The sequence below is a fragment of the Triturus cristatus genome, chromosome 2_2, assembly GCF_964204655.1.
Source record: "Triturus cristatus chromosome 2_2, aTriCri1.1, whole genome shotgun sequence".
NCBI classification, from domain to species: domain Eukaryota; kingdom Metazoa; phylum Chordata; class Amphibia; order Caudata; family Salamandridae; genus Triturus; species Triturus cristatus.
In genome coordinates, this window is record NC_140582.1 from 615366667 (window position 1) to 615390078 (window position 23412).

At 40.3% G+C, this 23412-nt stretch overlaps 1 protein-coding gene across 1 annotated transcript in view; it reads right to left on the reverse strand.

Annotated features, from left to right (window-relative positions):
• Positions 1-1270: 1270 nt before the first annotated feature.
• SPOCK3 (SPARC (osteonectin), cwcv and kazal like domains proteoglycan 3) overlaps positions 1271-23412 on the reverse strand; it is a 1171449-nt gene continuing 1149307 nt past the window's right edge. The window contains exon 10 of the mRNA XM_085641793.1: positions 1271-2933. Within this exon, the coding sequence (XP_085497919.1) occupies positions 2764-2933 (170 nt within the window). The 3' untranslated portion in view covers positions 1271-2763. The remainder of the gene's footprint in view (positions 2934-23412) is intronic.

Consider the following 23412-nt stretch of genomic DNA (forward strand, 5'->3'; position numbering starts at 1 on the left):
CTTTCTCTCTTCTCTTTCCCTCTCTCCTCTTTGGTCTTTCCTCTTTTCTTCCCTCCTTTCCCTCCTATCCCATTCACCAGTGCCTTTTTCCTCAAATTACCCTATTATTGATCCTTTTTTCTTTTTGTCGACCTAGTCATTGTAAACCAACTTCGTTTATATAATATCTCTTTATGGCGCTATATTGAAATAATTGTTTTATTGTATCATTTGCTTTTTCTTTTTCTTTTTCCCTGAAAATTCAATAAAAACTTCTTAAACAAAAAAAAAAAAAGTGTTATAAATCTACCAGAGCAGCATTTATTTACAGAAGACTCTCGATATTCCTAAGAAAGGAAGAGCAAAGGAACTTGAATTTAATTAATAGAAGAATGAACAGGTTATGGAATTAAATTAGTGCATTTTGAGATCTGCTTTACAGATAACATTTTACATCATTCATAATCAATCAACAAAAAGACAAGGCACACTTTCGCCCTGAGGCCCCTTAGGCTGGTGTGTGTAATCTGTATGAAACATAGCATTACTAAGCATCAATTGTCATCATACTGGTGGAAAGACACACCCTTTTAGTCAAGGAACAGACTAAAGGGCACAAGTTGAAAAGAGCTTCTGCAGAGGCGGGGCTTCACCCTCCCACCCCCATCACATGGCTGCTCTGTGAAGAACTCCCTGCCAGAGAACTGCTACCTGTTCATGTGTTAAGTAAAATATCTCCAGAGTTCTGCACGAAAGAGTGTTTTCTTGTAGAGCCTTGCACCGTCGGCTCTTAAGCGATCCACAATTTGTTGTACATGTAAACCCGTAGATTCACAAAGAACAGCTGAAAAACTACGCCGTGAAAGTTCTTCATTCTCCTAAGTAGGAGAGTCCTCCCATTAGCTCTGGCAATTGCAACTTAAATATACACCCAGAGGCTATTGTTTTCCAGATACAAATAGCATCCGAACACAATAGAGTAAGGTTAACACATTTTTAAAACGCATCGATTCATCAACATTTCAGATTTAAATGAAACGAAATCTCGTCTTCAAATGACTCATTTAATTGCCTTTGAATTTAAAACAAATAAGATGTAGGCAAATGCAGAATCTTATCCAAGTTTGGTGAGGAGCATTCACGTTATCCAAAAACAATGAAAATAAAATAGCTCAAGTGGGTACGTGTCACTGAGTAGAAAACTTAAATTGACGCCTGGTTTTATAAACAGAAATAATACCTACAGAATTTTACTTTTCTTTCCTTTTAATAGAGAAGTCAATACAAAGGATTTTTGGATACAAGAGTCTTTATTTCGTAAACTATACATAAACAGTAAAAAAAAAGTGTAATATTTGTTAATATTACATAAAACAAATATTAAACTTAGTATTTAATGCAGATTAAAATCAAACGAAAATATAGCTGAGTTCCTGCCAATGGCCTGCATGTGAGGACCAGAAAATCTAGCGGCCTATTAGTGAAGTCGGACACCCGCTCATAAACTGGTGCCCAGGGATTATCGTTTTTGTAGTTTTTGTAGTATGGGTGTCAATTGTAATTGGGTCCATCTTGCACCAACAAGATCTAGTCTCAAGGTCCACACACAAATCACATGCTTCAAAATATAAGTATAATAATTCATTTATCCTTCATTATTGAATGACGACTGTTTGCTATATCTCACCAACGGTATTTCAGACATGGAAATTGCATATGTAGAAAAATGGATAAAATCATGTCAGTTTCAGCAATAGTACCCATAACAGCATTAATCTGATAACCGTGTATGCTTAGCAGTTGCCAATATGCTATGTCAGGTTACATGCTAAAACCTCCACAACTTTATGAGACAAAATACCTCATGATACGTTGTTTCATACCATATACAATAAATTCATTACAAAAATAAGGAAAAGCATAACAAATTGGTTTTGTTTAAGGTGTGCATTGCTGATTTGAGTGCCTGGGCGTCTTTTTGCCTAATTGCCATTGCATTGTTTCAAGTTTAGATTATTAGTAAATTGATACTATTGATAAATTCATGCTGCTTGATTTGCCAATAAAACTGAAACGAATTTAAACTCCCACTAACAAAAATCAAATAACAGGACAACATAAATTTCTGTTAGCAGACCTAGTTACCGAGTTTTTGATCTCTGTTTAGCTTCATTCTAAACACATCCTGAAGTGCAGGCGCCATTTTGGAAGTGCAACAAAATAATTGGAAATACATGGCGGTCTTGTATTTCTGTCTCTTTCTTGTTCATCAGCGCCTGTGACAGCTGCATACTGTCCCTGTTAACTACAGTCTGATGAGATACTACTTCTCTTTTTACAGTGCCCTCTGTGAGAGAGGTCATGCATTAGGGAAATGCCTCATCAGGCCTAGGGCGCAGATATTGCATCTTTATTTCTTTACAAAGCACTCACTATGAAGGGGGCATATCAATTTCCAAACAATGCCAGTGACCCACCTGGTTATTTTAATGAAGGTTGCCCTTATACAGGTTTTGCACCTAATAGTAGCACATAACAGATCTTTCTTCACGCTAGCCTCCCAATTCGTATTCTTCTTTTCAAAAGGCATATAAAAGCTTAAAAGCACAAACATGATTTTTATTTAAACAAGGAAAGTCTAGGACTTCATCTTTTATATCCGATATCATTATACAAAATATACACATTGTCTCTTTGATCTTGGTAGTGTAGGGAGCAAAGTAGTTCTATAAGATGTTACCTTGCACACATTAGAAAGGTATAATTAATTGCACTTAGAAAATATCAAATATATCCTTCATCATCATCCTCAGCATCATCATCTCCTTCTTCTTCATCGTCATCCTCTTCTATTTCCTCTTCATCATTCATCATTTCATCTTCATTTTCTTGATCTTCTGACCAGTCATGAAAATCCCCACTAGCAAAATCTCCCGAAATCTCCAGGTCCATTCCTGAAAACAACAAGAGATATTGTGATAATGTGCACAAGGGAAACCAACACACACATTTTATCACAAATGAAATTCAACACTGATTAAAAATGAGTGCAACTGAAAACTGGGTCAAATCACAGAATTGTGAATGCTGAATGTCAGGTATCAAAAAGCTCCCTGTCCAACGTCCTAATAAACATTGATGGAGTGGAAGCAATGTAACTCCTCTTCCTGCTTTCACAGTGAGCTTGGTCGAGGCTGAAGATGAAGATATCTAGCTTAAGAGGGCATTCTCTGCTCATTCCCTGAGCCTGATAGAAAGACATCGGCTCGTGATGAACCCACCAGTGAAAGGTAAGAGCACTGATTTTCTGGGAAACAGTCAGGGTGTTGTATGGAAGATACAACCCTAACTGATACATTTCCCATACGCTGCCAGAACCATTAGCAACTAGACACATGGAAGAAGAACAAACACATTGAATGTTCATTGACATATTCCTGAAGAAGGAGGCAGTAAACAGTAGCAATGTTAGCTGGGGGCCGGCATGAAGGAATCTTTTTCCCTACGAGATTCCTTTAGAAAAATTGAACGAAAGCCGAACACCACACCAACCATTGTCTACCTTCTTCTTGTTCGCCTGCTCCTTTGCCTATTTGTTTTTGTCCAACTATTTTGTCTTTGTGTAAAAGCCACGAACATAACCGGTAATAATATGAATTCTAGAGGGCCCTAAACAAACAAAAGTTCCCTAAAGACCCTTCAGGCTACAGGACATGTGGACTTGTTCTTCATAAATTACTAAATGGTGTCTCGGAGGGGAGCGGATGCGGGAGGCAGGGTGTGCAATTTTTCATTATTTCTGGTGCATCTGTATAGAAACAGTTAACCTGTAGCCAGATTACATACATTTTTGTAGTGTCATACATTTTGGTACTAACATTTGCATTGACTAGCCAGCAAAAAAAAATATTTTTCTCTAGTAACTGGTTTAAAAAGAAACTTCACACTAACAGGCTTGTACAAACGCTGTCATTAGGGGACATGTAGATTTTGCAATGGTAGGTCAGTGCGAATATTGGGTAATGTTGCTCAACTTCCAGTCAAATTTATGCAGATTAATCTATCCTTTGTCTTTTGTCTGCTGAGATATCTAATTTACATAAGACAATATTTCTTCTTTAAGATTTATAGCAATCTTGATCACATGTCTTTCAGCTGGTAAACTCAAACACTTAGTTTCATTAGGGCCCAGTAAAGCGCATGTATCACAAGACCGGACATCCTGTACAGTGTAGGGAAGAATATATATTTTTCAATGTTAAGTCTGGCTCATTGCAAGAAATTGCCAAAATTCATTGCAATGCTCTACTTTTAATCTGTAATTAAACCTTACCCTTTCGCTGGTAATCTCTGTAGGCCTAGCGCGTATGTCGTTCCACTGAAAATACTTTCTTAACCTGTGCTCACCTGATGGAAGTGTGGATTCTGAGAGGTTCAATATTTTGCAACAAGTATCTTTGGAATGTTTTCTAGGGATGACAAACAACAACTCGTCAATTTATTCCTCATTATTCACAACATTCCGAACATCACGGTTGCCCAGCGCTACATGCCACCAGAATCTAAATAGTTGGGAAATGAACCTGAACCGTCTTCATATTTTCATTTTACATATTTCACATTAATCATTGTGTTCTGTCGATCTCTCAGGGGGTATTGGAAGCATCACATAAATATCATTACAATATCGAATAATTTGCCTCTGGTTCCTGAATTGAAGGATGAGTTCTAGGTTCAATTTCACAGCTAGGTATTAAAGGACACACTTGTGTGTACCCCCATGTAACTTCCTCAGTGGGGACCCACACCTGGCTGCAGCCAATGGGCCCTGAAGGAGTACACATGATCTCCCACTTACCGTCACACATACACCCTTACTCCCACTCAGAGGGGGGTATCTATGTGCCCTGAATCTATAATATCAACTAAATAGAGCATGATATATTCTGTAGTTGAATTTGACAAGGATTGTGATTGTTGCTTTAGTAGGGCTCACAGACCTCTCAACCACTAACCCAATTTCTCACAGCCTAGTTAAATGATATCTTATGATTCTTACTAATGGAAGAAATTATAACAGTGAGCCTGAATGGACAAGGGCTCAACACTCCAGTTAAGTTTTTCTTAAGAGACTCAGGAATCCATATTTGTCTCCCACTAGAGACACACCTTATAAAAAAGTATTGGCACAGGCTGCATTCCAAATGGCTTCCCTCAGCATTGCTTTTCAACAAACCAAAAAAAGAAAGCAGCTGTGGAAATTGTATTGTAGTGCTCATTCAGGTAGGTGAGAAGGAGAATATTGCAGATGTCATAAGCAGGATACTAGTAATAAGATTGGGGATGGAAGACTACACCTTCACAGTGGTCTCAATGTATGCTCTGAACACCAATCAAGAGACATTTTCTCATATACTTTGCACTACAGAAAGAGAGATAATAATGGGAGTGGATTCAAAATTAGTGATGAGCAATGAGAAAGATTGAGCCACTCAAAGAATAGGCCAGACGGACGCTTTATCTCCCAAGGGGGCTACATGTTTTAAGGCCTAACTCGCATTTGGTTTACAATACACCCCACATAAGACACTACGTTAATTACTCAGCCACCCATAAAACATATGCACGGCTGGATTACTTCCTGGGCTCCCCATCCACCCTACAGCATATTTCAAAGGCAGAGATAGTTTCATAGGTGCTCTCTGATCTGCCCCAATGTGATTATATTTCACACACCCAAGACATCAAACCCACGCAGTGACTGGAGCCTGAATTTTAACTTGTTTTACAATTTAACGTACAGACACTTCAAGCTGCCAGTATGCAAGATCTTGTAGACAATGGTGATGGATGGTAGGGCATTCATGCCCTATGTGATGCAATAAAAGCTAAGATAAGTGGCACTATTATTCCCATAGTCACCTGAGGGAATTGGAGGTTGGCCATCAGAGGAAACAGGCACCAAAAGCTTGGCAGTTGTTCAGTCAGTAAGGGTGGAAATAAGGCAGGAAAAATACCAGCCACGCAACGTGGTGCATTGTTTAGACCTCCGCTGCATAACAAAAGTGGCGCAACAGAGGCACAAAAGTCTCTCAAGGGTCTCATAAATGAACCCCGTAGTATTTAATTAGCAAGCATATGAGTTGGAAATTTGTTCCCTGTATGCACCCAAAAACAACAGTTGTAATTGTACGAATGCCTAGTCCGAGAAAACAGGATTGTAAGAAGGATCTACAAAGCTTAAACAAATATGGACAGAAGCATGTAATGTGTTCTAATGACTCATTACAGTGACCGCAAACTCTGGAACATTTACAGGTCCAGCTACTTTGAAGGTGCACGTGGAACCAATAAAACCCTCAGACTCATATAGTTGACTCTTGTTGCATATTGCATCCTCATCCCCATGTAGCACTGAAAGCTTGGTGAAGAGTAGGATGGTAATAACATTTCCTGAATGCTTACTGAACTCTGTAACACTTTTGAATAGGATGAAAATACAGCTGCTTGTTTGGCTGTGATTTTGAAGGCTCCATAACAGTTTCCCCTTGCTATACTTCCATACAGTTCCACATGGTTAATATTCTTTGTAGATTTTGTAAACCAAACTGAGGATGCTTTTTGGAGTTTGTAGTTAATTCCTTCCAGGTGTAATTCTCTAAGGACCCTTCCTCAGAACTCTTCAATCTTTAACAGTACTGCAAATCTGCTGTTAAACTCAGATTCATATAGCGTAGTTCTAGGATAAGTTGAGAGGAGGGAGTACGACTGGGAAGGTGAAATGTATGTGAATGGCAGCACAAATAATCTTATTGAGGCTGGAATTTAGGTTAGCCCCATATGTTGGGAATCCATAGGTTAGTGTAGGTATGAATTTAGCTTTGATTAACTCTAAACTTGAGAAGCCGATTGGGCTGTGCAAGTCAGAATACAATTTCCAGAGGTTCATTTGCAATTGTTTTGCACGATGTCTCATTGTAGCTAGGTGGGGTTAATGAGTAGGCTTCCCATATTCACAAGTATTGAAACGCATTGCACTGGTCCACCCTTTCTCCATCTATTCTACAAACATATTTGTGGTTTTTTTTCCATACTGAACTATTTTGTTTTTTCTAAGATCTAATATGACATTGGTGTTAACATTATGACCCTGAAGACCAGGTTAGATCTCTTTGAAGACCGATTGAAGAACAACCCAGTAACACAGTATCAACAACATTTTGTAGTGCAGGAATGTGGATGGGCATAATGTGGAGGGAAAGTTTGTTCTTTCTGCAAGTCTGGGGACATATCTCCTATATACTTAAAGAATCTTTTAAGTAAGGATGCCAAGTCTCTGATAGACACCATGGCATGCATTGTTTTTTCTCAGATAGTGGCGGGACCTACACATCTTGCAGGGCATACCCTTGATGTAGTGTTTACCAACATTCCATGTGTTACAAACTTGGCCACCCTCCTACTTACATGGACTGATCATAGTGCTATCTTCTTTGAAATAGAGCACTTATCTAAAACCTGCTGAACAAAATGGCATGTAGTAAGCATGCCGTTCATGCATGGCAAACAATTCAGGCCTTTGATTTAAACTATCTCTTAGCAAGATCCCAGCCAGTGATCACCTATAACCCAGACCAACTTTCCTTGGATTGCTCTGCCTGGCTTAGTTCAACTGCTTGCAAGCTTGCACTGGCTAAAACTAAGATTCATAACAGATGTACACCCTTGGCACCCTGGTTTAACAGTACGTTAAGAGCCCTTAAACAGGGTTACTTCAGGCAGGAAAGGAAATGGAGGAGGGATTACAGAGTACTTGGGACAAAAAGATTATAAACGCATCATCACAGAGTATAAAAGCCAATCTCTGAAAGAATAACCAGCCTTTCTTACTAAACAAATTTAATCTGCCACTAAAGTGCTCTTTCAGACCATTGCAAAAGTTAATTCTATGCCCACTAAGAGCTTAGTGGGATGCATCCCACTAAATTCTTAGTGGGTATAGAACTAAGTTTCAGTAACACTCTTGATGATTTTTTCACCAACAAAGTGGAGGAGATCTTTAACAAGATCTCCACAAATTACTAGGGCTGGGCAGAGTTTGCAGAGTTCTGCTAAGCAGAACTCTGCAAAGTGGACAAAAAGCTCCACCACGCTATGCGGAGTTCTGCAAGTGGCAGAGCATATTACGTTGTGCCGTTCGGGTGTGCTGAGTTTTAGCCACGGGTATTTGTCCAACAGTGTAAAATCAGTGCAAACAGCACCACACGGAGCGCAAGAGGGCACTGTTTCTTGCTGCAGCTTGAGTAGATGTTTTTGTCGAGCAGCAGCTTTCTCAACGCGAATGGAAAGTTTCTCAGACGCGAGCAGTAGCGACCATCTGCAACTACCCACGCTGAGAAAACTCACGGGAGGTGGTCTTGAGTAAGATTGGCAACTTAAAGTTGGTGATCGCGAGCGAGGAAAGAATTCAGCTCCGTGAGCTTTTCAAAACTCCTTGTGCTGCGCAAAGTGGGAAAAATTCGGCAAACTCTGCTAGTGGAGCAGACATTCACACCAAGGCTGACAAATTACTCTCCCAGGTCTTTAAGTAATGACCCTCCACCTGTGGTCCAAGTGAAGCTTCCTTGGACGAAATAACCCATCTTACAACAATACAGGTGAAACAGGCCATTCTCACCATGAAATCAGGATCTCCTCTTGATCTCTGTCCTCCAGCAGTTTTTCAAATTAGTGGCGGAAACTATTGCTTCCCACCTGACAAAGATTTCTAACACCCTGTTCAGCTCAGGTCACTTTCCCGAACTTTATAAAACAGGTTATATCCTCCCACTGATCAAAAAGGCTAATCTCATTGCGCTAGATCCAAACAGCTATCAGCCCATTTCCCATCTCCTGTGTTGTACTAACAAACCATGAACCTGCAACTGACTTATTTTATCAAATGCAAACACTTATAGGATGAAACACAATTTTGTTTCAGAAGTAGCCACAGCACCAAGATGGGGCTGAATGTGGCAACAGAAGAACTCAGGTGGACGTTAGACAAGGGAAGTAGAGCTGCCCTTGTCTAACCTGTCTGCAGCATTCAAAAGGGTCAATCACGGATTTCTGATTGACCGTGTCCAGAATCTTGGGATCAATGTGGTTGCCCTGAGTCTGCTCCGCTCTTTCCTCTCTGACTGTGTGCAAACAGTCTCACGTCAGGAATTCACATCTGACCCTTTCAGTATGCCCTGCGGGGTTCCACAAGACTCTTCATTGAGCCCAAACCTGTTTAATCTTTATATAACACCGCTCTCTAGTCTGAGCAAATCACTTAGGTTTTCGTTGGTATCCTATACAGGCAACACCCAGATTGTAGTTTCACTTTCCAAGAGCAATCAGGATCCTGATGAGGCATACCAGAAATGCATGCTCGCAGTCAGTAATTGGATGAATGACAACTGCCTCAGACCTAATTCTTCTAAGATGGAGGTCCTTTTACTAGGCAACAATGTCTCCTTCTGGATCCTGTCTGTGTGGCCCTAAGAGCTCAGAACTTTCCCTATACTTGCAAAGAAGGTTATGAGTTTGAGCGTGATAATAGATAATACACTTTGCTTTAGAAATCAGGTCAATATGATTATCTCTTCCTACTTTTATAACATCAAAACTGTCAAAAAAAGATTGTGCAATTCATTCTTTCTAATCTATTGAAGACAGTTGTGACTGCTTCAGTTCTGTCCAGACTAGACTATTGCGACGACCGCTATCAAAAGCTCCAAAAGAATTCTCTGAACAAACTCCAAGTCCTGCAAAACTCAGCAGCTCAGATGCTCCTCAATGTGCCTAAATTCCACGCTGCATCCCATGCTATAAATAAGCTTCATTGGCTTACTGTGAAGCAACGTGTTACCTTTAAAGCCTTGTATATTTGCAATAAAGTTTTAAAAGGTACAACCTAGTGGCTCTGCCTTTTAAACGCTCATCCTGGGGAGGCAGAAGCTTCATTATGTGCACAGCTTTACAATGAAGCAGTCTCCCTATGAAAGTGAAATCTGCCACCTCCTTGTTAGCCTTTAGAAAACTGTTAAAAACGTGGCTTTTTAGTATTTACCCTCACTTCTGAGCTGAGGTCCAGCTTCTCTTTTGTGGTTCCCAATTTTGTTTACTTTCAGTGCCAAGATGCTTTTGAGCATTCGAGCGCGCTATAATTTTTATCATCATAATAATTAGGGAGAGAGAATACATGCCTGCTTCAGGATTGGTTTTGTGTAAACCTTTTTCGTCACTGTTCTTCGCAATCCAGTCTCCATTCTCACCCATGTGTCCATAAGAAGAATTCGGATTTAGAGTTAGGCAGATCTCTGAACACCAGGAAATAGAATGTGGACTTATTGAGTCCAAACGTCTTAGCATCTAACGCGGCAAACAAATAAACACGAAACAAATTAACCTCATAGTGGTATTACACACCAGAGAGAGTCCATGAGATGAATAAGCACAAATCCAAAGAGTATTGGTAGGGATGAAGACGAGCGGGTTCAATAACATACATACTATGGCACTATCCTAGGCTCACTAGATATTGGGAAGAGGTCATGAATGATATAGATATGAATTTTGACTGTCCCATGGTAAGGTTTCCAGCATATGTCCTTCTTGAAGTGGGTGATAAACTCACCTGCCCTCTTAGATCATCCAGAGGGGAACTCAATTCAGTTTTCCTATGCACAAGCAAACAGGTTATCCTGGCTAACTGGGGACAATCGAAATCCTGGATCATTGACAGCAACTGTACAATGTATGGGAATTATTAAGACTGAAAAAGGACTCTAGGTCTGTAGAGCAGAAAGGCCCAAATCATGAGAAAAATGAGGACCATGCTTTAAATTAATGAATTCGATGGTCAAAAGAGAAGATAAGGTCTCCATGGCTGATATGCTAATAGATTATCTCTGGCAACATAGATCAGAGGTTTCCCTGGGGTGGGGGATTAGGGATAGGGCTTTAAATGTTTTTTACCTAATATTACTTTGATTTTACTCACCCTAACAACCGGTTTTTGAAGGCAGGTGTATGTTTCTCAAGGTAACGGAAATCAACAAAAGGAATTGTTCCCCACAAAGTCAATAGGCATTTCAGTGTGGATTGCTACTACTCTTTATTTAAGCACATAGCTAGGTATTTTTTTATGTGGAATCTTACCGATTACGGCAGAAGGGAAAGGTTTTGGTGTAGGTTTACCAGTGTGACAAACTGTGGATATAGAAAGTTTGCCATTTAAGAATGTAATTTGTGCACCTTTCTAATTTCATGCCTGTGTGTAATGGTCCATATGTGCAATTGGAGTATAAGTTGAAGATGGTGAGACTCCACTTCAAATAATATTCACAATCCATATCAGAGTAAATCAAAAAAGTCACGAAATAAATCTGTGCTCAAGCTCCTGGTATCTGGGTTGCTGTGGCACAGAGCAGTCAGGCTTAACTTAGAGGCAATGTGTGAAGAATGTATGCAGCACTCAAGCAGTTATAAAGTGTAAACACAGCACAGGAAAATAAATGCCACCAAAACAAAAAATATTCAAAAAGCAAAAGAGGCGACATGAATTGTTAAAATGTGAATAAGAAATAGCGCCAAAAATCTTAAACTCCAACTACAATTATCTGGTCGCTATAGACCGGGTCAAAGTCCAAAGTTAAGGCTGACCTCGATGGATCACTGCTTGGAAACAGGGACTAGGTTCATCCGGTGGAAAGTTTACCTTCTGACATTTGACATTTGTTTAGAAAAAGTGATAATTCACAAGTTTTTGGCAAGGCAAGCTGGGAGCTAAATCTGATGTGGGTCTCGACAAAGGCAGGCTGCTGAAAAAGGGGGTGCCGGTGAAGTTATTGATGTAGGCGGAAAGCTCAAATCAGGCAAATTCTGAAGTCTGTGCCACGGTGGCTTGGCATCAATCCTGGTGAAGCCTTCTCCGGTCTGCCTGAGAAACATTTCTGGATGCCAGATCTCCTTCAGCTGGGTAAACTAGAAAGTTGAGACTGACCGGTGCATCAACAGCTATGGCTATGGCACTGATCCTGGTCTCCATCAGTTCTCTTGGCAGAAAGTTGTGAAAAAGTCACACTTGTTGCAGTTTGGAGACGTGAGGAGTACACCCTAACACAGCCTAGGAAGATCCAGGATCCATGGGCACAACTTGAGGGTTTGGAGTCACTCCAACAGAGGCCACCAGCAGGGTCCAAGGCAGGTCCAGTTGGAGCTGATCAACTGGGCAGGAGCTGAGGGAGAGGTCTCTGGAAGCTTGTTCTATCCCTGTAGCTCAAACAGGAGGTCAGCCAACTGGCACTTAGAATCACTTCTGGAGACCCTGGTTCAAATCACGCACAAGTTTTCCTTCAGGTTCTTCAGAGAGCAGACAGCCTTTCATTGTATTATTCACAGGCCCAGGAGTGTTCCGAGAAGATGTCTATGGAGTTCACATTTATGCCCAGTGTCAGCCTGTGGGTACTGGGCAATCTTTTATTCATCCCCGAAACCAGTTTTGGCCAGATAGCGCTGGCGCACATATAGCACCAGTGCTATCACCAGAGAGCGTTCCCTTATTCTGCATAGGGTTGTGTCCCCATGCATATGAAGGAATCCCTTTCCCTCTGTGCCTGTGCAGTATTATAGATGCGGGTGCAGAGGCAAAGAAGATGTCAGGCAATGCACAGTCAGTGAGCCCCCTGATGGCAGCCCCCTGGAGGGGGAAAAAGGGAGGCCAATGTACCCCAGACATCCCCTTGCCTGCAGGTGCAGTCACTCACTGCCTGCAAGATGATCTTTCTTCCCTCTTAAAAGTGCAGGTGGATTTGCTGCCTGCACAATGAAACTCAAAGTGGATGCTTCCTTCAGCTCCATTTCTTACTTGAATGCACTGCCCCCAGGGCAGGATGACTTCACAGCTGCCCTGGGGGCAGCACATTCAATGTAATAGGGCACGCTTTTCCTGTTTGCGCCTGGCATACATATTTTAAGGCGCGCCGTGGAGCATATAGGTAAAGTGCGCCCTATGTGTAACAGGGCAACTGGATAGGGCTGGGCAGAACCGCCTTCTCTTTAGAATATTCCAACCTTCTTCACACTTCTCAGTCAGGCTTCAGAGCCCTTCTTATCACAGTCAGGTGTGATGGAAATTACAAACGCCCAAACATTTGCTTAAGCCAAAGGACACAACGCCCCTGATCTTTTTGGACCTGTCAGGGGCTTTCAATACAATCTCACATGAAATTCTAATACAGAGGGTCGCCCACATTGGTATCTAAGGTCAAGCCCTATCTTAGTTAAAATCCTTCCTTGAACATAGGGAGTAAGCAGTGTGGATCAAGCCATTCCTCTCAAAAGCCAAACCATCAAAGTCGGCATGCCTCAGGGCTCTGCCCTGAGTCCCACTCTATTTAACGTCTATATGACCCCTCAGGCATATCTGATTGAATCTTTTGATGTTCAAATAGTCTCCTATGTGGATGATACTCAACTGCTATTGACATATAACAAAACTGACAAGAAGGCCAAAGCTAACTTTCCTGCATGTATCACAGCAGTCATAGGCTGGCTTAACTCCAACTCACTGTAATCCAATCCCAACAAAACTGAGATCCTGTTCTTCGGTAAGGCCTGGCCTTCCAGATGTGAGTCCCCGCCTCATAGAAATAGCCAGAAACCATTGGGTACTGTTAGATACCCAGCTTTCATTCAAACCACTGATCGCAGCAGTAAATTTCATAAACTCCTCCATGGGACACTCAGAAGACGGTTGTACAGGCACTGACCCTGTGTAGATTGGACTATTCCACTGCCTTGCCCATAGGCATTCCAAGTTATATGACTCAGAGATTGCAAAAAATACTAAATATGGCAATACGACTGCTATTCAACCTTCCAAAGCACACCTCTTTGACTCCTTATCGCAAACATTTACACCGGTTACCAATAATTTATTTTTTATTTTAAAGCATTAACAATAGCCCATGCTGCCTTCTCAAATCTAGCCCTCTCTACCTCCAAAAGAGACTTGTCAACTACTGCCCTTAGAGATCGATTTGCTCACAATCAGCACAACTGCAGGTTATCCCTTCTACAAAAAATAAAAAAAATGGGGTAGCTCTGCCTGTTCAGTAGTGGTGGCTAGACACTGGAACAAGTTACCACTCCCCCTCAAGTGTATTGCAGATTAAAAAACGATTTTGTAATCAGATAAAAACGTACCTATTTCAGGACTAGATGTCACATTCCTAATAGGGCAGTTATCCTAGAGCCTGGACACTCTTGTAGTAGCCACGAGCTTAATAAATCTCATAATTTATTCATTCACAATTCAACCCCCAAGCATCCTGTCAAGAGAGGGACCCTCTTCTCACACCCAGTGCCCTTTGTCCACTGTTTCAGAGCAATGCACATCTCACCATAGGTGAGATATCAGGGGTTAGTTAGATGACAGCTGGACACTGACAGGAAAGTCTGTTAATTTTAAGCGGGCCATTAAGTTGGATTTAAAATTAGTATTAGAATGAGTCCTTGAAGAATTTTTCTAGGTATTCCTAAACTGCATCTAGCACATATTAAATACAATAGTGTAAACCAGAGGTAACCCATGGGGAAGCTAGCCTTGCCACAGCAAAACACGACTGTGGAAGTTTTTCTTTGCCTGACAAAAGGTTTATCTTGACAGGTTGAACAAGCAGTTTAAAACTATACACCCATGCTGCAGCATCCAGCCTAGAGACATGTTTACCAGTGCTACTTTAGCATGTGTCACAATGAGAGCTGAAGCCCACTAGTAGTGCAAACTAGGAGGTGTATTCCAAATTTACCATGATTAAAAAGGAGAGCACAAGCATTCAACTCTGGTTGGCAGGGGTAAAGTACACAAAGCCAAAGGTCTATGGCCACAAAATAGTAGCAGCAATAGCAGGAGCAGGCAACAATCTGGGAGAATACCGCACAAAAGATAGTCATTTTTAACAGTTTCCTTGTGGAAAATCTCCCAGTCTAATCTGATGCCCGAGTTGGTTATGGTGACAAGCTATAGGTCTGATTGGTGCATGGGAAATGTTAGATATTAATGCATTGGCCACGTCTGCTTATCATGAAATTAATGGCAAAGGCAATTATTTATTGTGAAAATCATTTGTGAAAGCCAGTAACCCTTTAACAGTTGGTTGCTAACACATTGTGTTACAGGCTATAAAGAGGTATTTTGTTATTTACATGGATTTTCACTGATTACCATAGTAGGCAAGGGTTTTGGTGTTTGCCCCCCAATCTGACAAACCCTGGGAATTTTCACTGTGATGATTCCTGTTAGGCCCTGTTGAGAGGGTTGTATATAGTTTTGCAATCTGTATTTTTCTACATAACTGTATAACTGTATGCATAATACTTGCGAGTTTGTGTGCACTTGAATAAATTGATGTTTGGTAAGGTGTCAATCCAGTGGTAAAGGGTAAAGGCTTCATCAGTTCGCTGGGAAATATCATGCAAGATTTATTTAGTGTGATCAGTTTATCGTGAACTGTTATGACAAAGCTAGTAGGTCTGACCTACTGATTGTGAAAAGCATGTGTTAAAGAAAATAGGCTTTTATGGATGTTTTTTTACTACACTGTACCAAAGCCTGTATTCAGCTATTTTGTAACATTGAATCTCACAGATTACCATAGTAGGCAAGGGTTTTGGTGTTGATGACCCACCCAAGCAAATTTTGGGGACAGAAGATGCACTACCAATATTCATTGTTGGCTCTCTTTGCAGAGATAGTATTTTGCTTTTTCAGCTGTAATTCTGTATACATCTGTACTTTTATGACTGTATGCCTTGGTTGCCCTCGGGAAAGCTTACGCACAATGCAGTAGACTTGAGCTAGTTATGGTGACAAACCAAACATAAAGGCTGATAACCTGATTGTTGATTATGAAAAGTTATGATAATGATAGAAGGCCTGTCATTTTAATTGTGAAAGTATGGCAAAGTAAATAGGCATTTAAGAGTGGATTTTTACTCTGAGTCAAAGCCTACATACAGGTTTTTTTGCCAAATTGAGACTCACGAAATCCCTTAGTAGACACAGGTTTTGGTGGTAGTTACCCCTCTGATAAACCAGCCCTATAGAAGATTTGCACAACAAGAATCCTTGTTAAACTCCATTAGGAGAGATAATAGTTTACTTTGTCAACTGTAATTTTATATGCATATGAAATTGTATATCTGCATGTCTGAAGGTTGCTGTTAGACTTGGCATCTTTGGCATGGTTTCCCCAGACTATTTGACTCTACCTCCTGTACTGTTAATGCTGTGCTGGATTTCGTTTTTGCTGGCTTAGATACTTTGGGCACTTTGCCACTGCTGATCAGTTTCAAAGGGCAAATGCACCCTGTGTTAGTTGTTGTTACAGTTGGTTCTCCCTGATTAGTATATTTGATTTACTGGTAAGTCCATAGTAAAGTGCACTAAGTGTACCAGGGCCTGAAAATCAAATGCTACTATTGGGCTTGCAGCACTAATTGTGCCACCCACATGAGTAGCTCAGAAAAAGTATCTCAGACCTGCCACTGCAGTTTCTGTGCGCAATTAGTTAACTGCCATGTCGACCTGACAAGTGCACCCACTTGCCAGGCCCTAACCTTCCCTTTTCTTACATGTAAGGCAGTCTATTGTAAGCACAAGGTACCCCCCTGAGCAGGGTGCAGTGTATGTGAAAGGTAGGACATGTACTGGTCTGCGTGACATGTCCTGATAGTGAAATACTGCCAGTTTAATTTTTCACTATTGAAAGGCTATCTGCCCCATAGGATAGAATGGGAAATGCTTTGTAATATCTTACAAGTATACCTTCCCATTGGGACAAGATAGAGAAATAAAGTTTAGGCTCTCTGAACTCAGAATTTATTAATACATCTTTTAGCAAATGTGGTTTTTAAATTGTGCATTTGAAAATGCCACTTTTAGAAAGATTCCTTTTTGTAGAGAACTATGGACTTTTCATCACAAGACATCGTTAATAATTATTTCATTTAATTTTTTTCATTTTCACTTAACTAACACAACAGAATCATAAATATTTTAAAAGGGAAAGTGGTTGGATATATTGTTGCATTACAATGGTTTCAGCAGGCATGTATTTTTTCAGTGATTATGAGGTTGAACTAGTCTTTATAATCACGTGTGGTGCTACACGTCACTCTAAATTGATTTCACCCGAGGGGGTACAAAAGGGCGTTTAAGTATTAGTTTACTTTGAACACAACCCGAGTGGAAGTAAACAACAAAAGGCACCCTTGTCAGTTCATGTGAGAATTACATAATGTTACATAATGGTTCTTTTGGAAGAGGGTTATGTTGAAAGACGGAGTTCATTGCATTGTAGGGCATTATGAGCACAGTTAATAAATTAAAAAGCATTCTGTGCACGGTTAATAAATTAAATCATATATTTATGATGATTTCTGTATATTGATGATAACTTCCGGTAATGGATGGGCTTTGTTTATATTGAAAACCCCTGATGAAAGGCTTTTTGAGCCTGAAATGCATTGGGTTAACATATGTAGAGTTACCTAGGATTCAATGTGAATTCTAACAGGCAGCAGAATAAGGCCTGGATTGGCATTTCTGCAACATTTTAAGTGTGGATCACATTGGTTTTGTAAAATCATCAAAATAATCATGGAATAAACAAGGAACAAAACAAATGAAATGGTGTAAAAACTTTGGTTTCTGGATGTTGAATTTATGAAATGTAATGCTTGTATAGCTGCAGCAGCTTGAGTCTGAGCGGTGACGACCTACCAGCTTGAAATTTGAACTCTACATTCGTGTGATGGGGACAGAGCACGAGGCGAGCCAGCATGTTAAAACTTTGCCATTGAGCAGTTGTCAGAATAAAAAAGAAAAAAGATTAATGAAAAGTGGAGAGCATCCCATCATTCAGTTTGAATAACTTTTAGAATGTCAGCATTTTCTTGTTTAACCATTCTGTGTGCCTCTTCCTGTTTGTGTATTGACTGTCTGGTTTTGGAGTGACAGAAACAGGGGATGTGCATTCACTGTAGACAGCCACTGGGGGGGGGGGGGTTGAGGTGTGCCTGGCCCTTCCTGAATGACTAAGAGCTGAGCTGAATAGACCTTGGCTAAATTTAGAGTAGCGGGAGGAGATTTCTTTGCATATGAATAGGGCCTGTCTCTCTTGCACAATGCTGTCTCCACCCCCTTTGGTCATACGGCAACACTGAGGGCAGAACTGGTTTAGACTGGGCTCAGAGACCCTTGCACAAAGAGAACCAAGACATTTTGTGGTATAAGTATTAGAACTAAAACCCGAGAACATTTAGACTACTTCTGGAATCAAGAGGAACCTTTGCCAAGGAGAAGAGCTGAAGAGCTGTGAAAAGGAGTACTGCCCCTTTTGCTGTGTGCTGTGTGGGGTTGGTCTGAAATTGCTGTTTCTGCCAAGGAAAGGAAAAAGACTGAAACTATGCTTTGAACCTGCTTGATGAAGATCTGCAAGGGCCTGTGTGTGCTGGCCTCCTGTTCTGAAGTCCAAGGGATACAAAGACTTCACCCCCAGATCCCCTTAACTCTGCTACTGAGAGTTCTGGCCTGTCAGGAGGTGCCTGTTCCAGTTCTGAGCCTCTGGAGGTTGTGCTTGCTGCTGTAAGCTGGAAGAAACCTGAAGAACTGTGATAATCAAAGCAACTTTCTTCTTGTGTCTGTTTTTTCGATGCAGCACCGCTGTGTGAAAAGAATCCCCACGCATCACCGCGCCACTCCCAAAATTAACGCAACATCTGTTGCTGCTGCAGGAACCAATGCATTGAGGGATCATGGCTGAAGAAACCGACATAGTACTGCTTGATTATCCCGGATGTCCATGCATCGTACCTGTGCAGCAAGTTTTCCTGGCGCATCACCTGTGGACCAGAATCGTCTCGAAATCGACGAAATGACTTCCCCTTACAGACCAGATTCAATGCATCACTTCCCCTGCGTGCAGCAAAACTGCTGCTGCGCCTTACCATGGTCTCAGGAATTGATGCATCTCTTAGTTTTTCAACACTTCCCATCTCTGCAGCTGTTTGACCTTGTGAATTTTGTCGCAACCACAGGTACATTGAGAGAAATCACGCATCCATAGTTTTCGATGGACCCAATCGTTTGAAACCTTTTTAAAGTTATATTCTTACTGCATGAATGTTGGATTTTTGTCTTGTTGAGTTTAGATAAAGATACTTTATTTTTCTAAACTGGTGTGGTATCCATTTGTGGTGTTATCACTGTATTACTGTGTGTTTTGGGTACAAATACTTTACACATTGCCTTTGGGATAAGACTGTCTTCTCATGCCAAGCTACCCAGGGGGTGAGCAGGGGTTATCTGATGTGTGTATCCTCCTTACCCTGACTAGAAGCATGGGTCCCTATTTGGACAAAGGTACCTACCTCTGCCAATTAGAGACCCCCATAGGGGCATGAGTAGGCTATGGCAACAAGCCAATGATAACATCTGTAGGCTTTAATGGAATGCAGTGAAATGTTATGCCAGATGCATTGATTTGGTCTGTTTATCAAGAAAAGTAATGACAAATGCAGTAGCTCTTGATTATTTATTGTGAAAAGCATATGGTAAAGTCAATAGACCTCTATCATTTGATTGTTATCACATATTGTTACTGGCTGTAAAAATGTATTTGGTTCTCACAGATTACAATAGCATGGAAGATCTTTGGTGTTGGTCAACCACTCTGTCAAGCCCAGGGAAAATTATGTAACTGTCATAATTCTTGTTAGGCCCAAATAGAATGACACTGGTACTTTATTGTATATATTTTTTAGTTTATAAATGTATGTCTGATGGTTGCCATCTTCTGTGAGCTTCAGTTGACTTGTATTGTAGAAAGCGTGAAGCCATTTGTAAAGTCTAGAGGCATTATCAGTTCACTAGGAAAAGTTATGTCAGATTCCTTAGGTGTGATCTCTTTGTAATGAAAGGTTATGACAAAGGAAGTAGACCTTAATTTCGTATTGTGAAAGGCATTTGTTAAAAGCAATAGCACTTTAAGTCTGTAGGCAGGTATTTTGTTTCATGGAATCACACATTTACTGCAGCAGGCAAGGGTTATGGTTTTGGTGAACCACCTGTATAAACCATGAGGAGAAACAGTTTGCACAATGGTAATCCTTATTAGATATTATTAGTAGGGATTTAATATTGTTATGACCACTGTATTTTAGATATGTGTTAAATTTTATTAATGTATACTTGATGGTTGGGAAAACGTATCACCAACTCAATAGGTCTGACCTTGCAATAGTGACAGGCCTGACATTTTATAATGAAACCTTATGCTAAAGGCAGTAGACCTGATGTATTGATTGAAAACTCATATGGTAAGTCAATAGGCATTAAAGTGTAGATTATTATTATAGCCTTACAGTGGGCTATAACGACCATTAAAGGCCCAAACCAAAGGCGAGAAAACTGGACTTTAATGCCAGTATAGCCCAGCTACGGAGGGCTATAAGGCTATTGGAACATTCTGCAATTAGAGAGCAGAATGTTTTACCAAATAAAACCAAGACCTCACGGAGTCCGATGGGATTAAAATCTTCTCGGGCTCCATGATCCCCTTGTTCACAGCAACAGCTGTGAAGGACAACATTGAAATGTTAGAGCTCCGGGCTTCAACCGGACATTAGAAGCCCGGAGCACTCCATTGTTTTCTATAGAGCTCACAAAATTCCAATCTTCTAATACTCTGTATTAAAGCCTATAAATAGGGACTTTGTACAGGGAATCTCTTAAATTACTGTAGTAGGCACGTTTGTTGGTATTTGATAACCCCCAGGGAACAGAAGATTTGCACAATGAGAATCCTTGTTAGACCCTCCTATGAGAGATTGTATTTTGTTCTGTCAACTGTAGTTTTGTATACAATGGAATTTTATTATTTTTTTGTCTGCTGAATTCACAGTGGGAAGCCTTATGTTCAGTGCAGTAAGCCTCAGTTAGTTATGATGACAAGGTATTGATAACAGATAAAGGTCTGATTGGTTCACTCGGAAAAATATTTCTGATGCCATATGTCAGTTCTGTGTATTTGGAAGTGTTACGGTGAATGCAGTAGGCCTAACATATTTATTTTGAAAAGCATATGTTAAAGTCACTGGACATGTAAGAGTGGATTGCTATTTCTCTGTATTAATGCAGATTTTGTTCCATAAAATGTTGCAGCATACTTCAGTAGGGAAGTACTTTAATTTGATTTGATTAGTGCATTTGTACAGTGCACGAATGCCCAGGGGGCGTCTTGGCGCTAGAAACGATGGATAGGGCGGATGCTGGACTGCTGTACTAATCAAGTTAGTTGGAAAAGAACCAGGTTTTCAGCGCCTTTCTAAAAGAGAGAAGTGACGCACTGTTCTTTATGGCAATCGGGCGTGGGTTCCAAGTCTTGACTGTTCCTAGCAGGAAGCTTCTTCCGCCCCAGCGAGCCTTCCTAAACGTGGGTGTTTGCTGAAGTTTAATGTGTGAGGATCTTAGACTTCTAGAGGGCACATACCATTTCAAATGAATCCTCAGAAATTGAGGCCCTCCCCATGAAGTGCTTTAAAGGCCAGGCATTGGGATTTAAACATAATCCTCTTGTCCACCTGGAGCCAGTGGAGGGCTCTTAAACCATGGAAGACTGGCTCAAACCTAGGAATATCCAGTACTAATCTGGCTGCAGCATTTTGAAGGCGCGGCAGCCTTAGCAGATACTGAGATTGGATCCCAATGTAAAGGGCGTTACCATAATCCAATCTGGACAGTGCTAATGCTGTAACCAATGTTTTTAGGGTATCAGGATGGATGGATGGACTTTGGTCATGGTTACTGCCTATGTCAAACCTAAGGGGTATAACATTTGCACTGCAATAAATGTTGCTTCTTAGCTGTCTGCCAGGATTTTGTGACAAAAAATAATTCAATAATACAGCCATCAAAATATATCCATATATATATACATATAAATGCATTGGGCCAGCTCTGTTTTTCCATTGGTCTTTCTGAGTGCCATTTACATGCTGCTTCCATCCATGACAGTATATTGCATGGGCTAATTGTTCAATACACATCATGCACATCATTCACTGGCTACCTTGACCTGTGAATGACAGCATTTTCTGATCACATTTGCACATCCCCTGAAAAGGAGTGTGATTCAGTATCAGTGATGGTCTGGCCAGTCTTTTAGTTTTTCATATTCTCTATTTATAGTTCCCCTATCATTGCTTTCGTTCTATTCTTTTTATTTAAATGTTTCCTTAAAGGATGCTACAACTCTCCACACGGTTTAACATGTCACTTGCTTTCTGCTAATTTCATTTGTAGTGCTCCCCATTCCACATAGCTACCTATTGTCCATAGTGTATCATTGTTTTCCCATTCCACGATGGCCAACACATTGGTTCTAAATGTGGTGGCCATGCTGGAACTTTAAAACAAATTATAGACTACGAACAATACATTTATAAAATGGACACATGCTGCTATGTTTATTTTAAATATTGCAAGCATAGGACCTTTATGTTTAGATATCAGCATGTTTACTTTTTTCTACTTGTATTCTTTTAATTTATCTTGCATATGTTTTTGTGTTTGAGTGAATCTTATTGCAATTGTTTCAGAGGGTGAATGAAAGAATGAGTCAGTTAATGTATATATGGATGCATAAATGCAAAAATATCTGACAAAGTGCATATTTGATGATTTATTGCATACCTAAACCCATCAATGACATGAAGGGTACTTTTACTTATAAGCTAGACCTATTTGCATTGCCACTGCTTGTTTTGATGTTTGGGGCTTGCACATTCATCACTTTCTTTTCCTACAAAATTTATACTTGACAAATTTGCATCCCTTTTTCCACATGTTCTAAATGTAGCTACAATTTATGGACTCCCCTGGAGGGAACAGAGAAAAGAGCCAAAATATAGCAAATTGTGTTTTTTCTTTTTTGGAACTATTTGAAAAAACAGTGCTGTGTATTACTGTATATGATAATTTTTTTCAAAAAGGGCAGCAATAAAGCTTTTGTCTGTAAAATCATCATCTTCCCACTTTAAAGGAGAAAAATCAGTTTCAACACATTTCTTTTCTCATTTTTCTAAGTGGTAGTCGATGTTTGCAATTTTAGAAGTTTCTGTCTCTTTGCAGTTTGTGGTGGAAACAAGTGTGAATCAATTTAGAGAAAGCTATACATTTCTGAAAAGTAGACAAAGTTCTAAATTCAGCAAGGGGACATTTGTATTGATCACTCATGGTTTTCCCAAAGAAACTAATAATAAGATAAAAACAAATTCTGAAATGTATTAGGGAAAATAGAAATGGATGCCACTTTCATCTTTATTTTTTTGCCATGATGA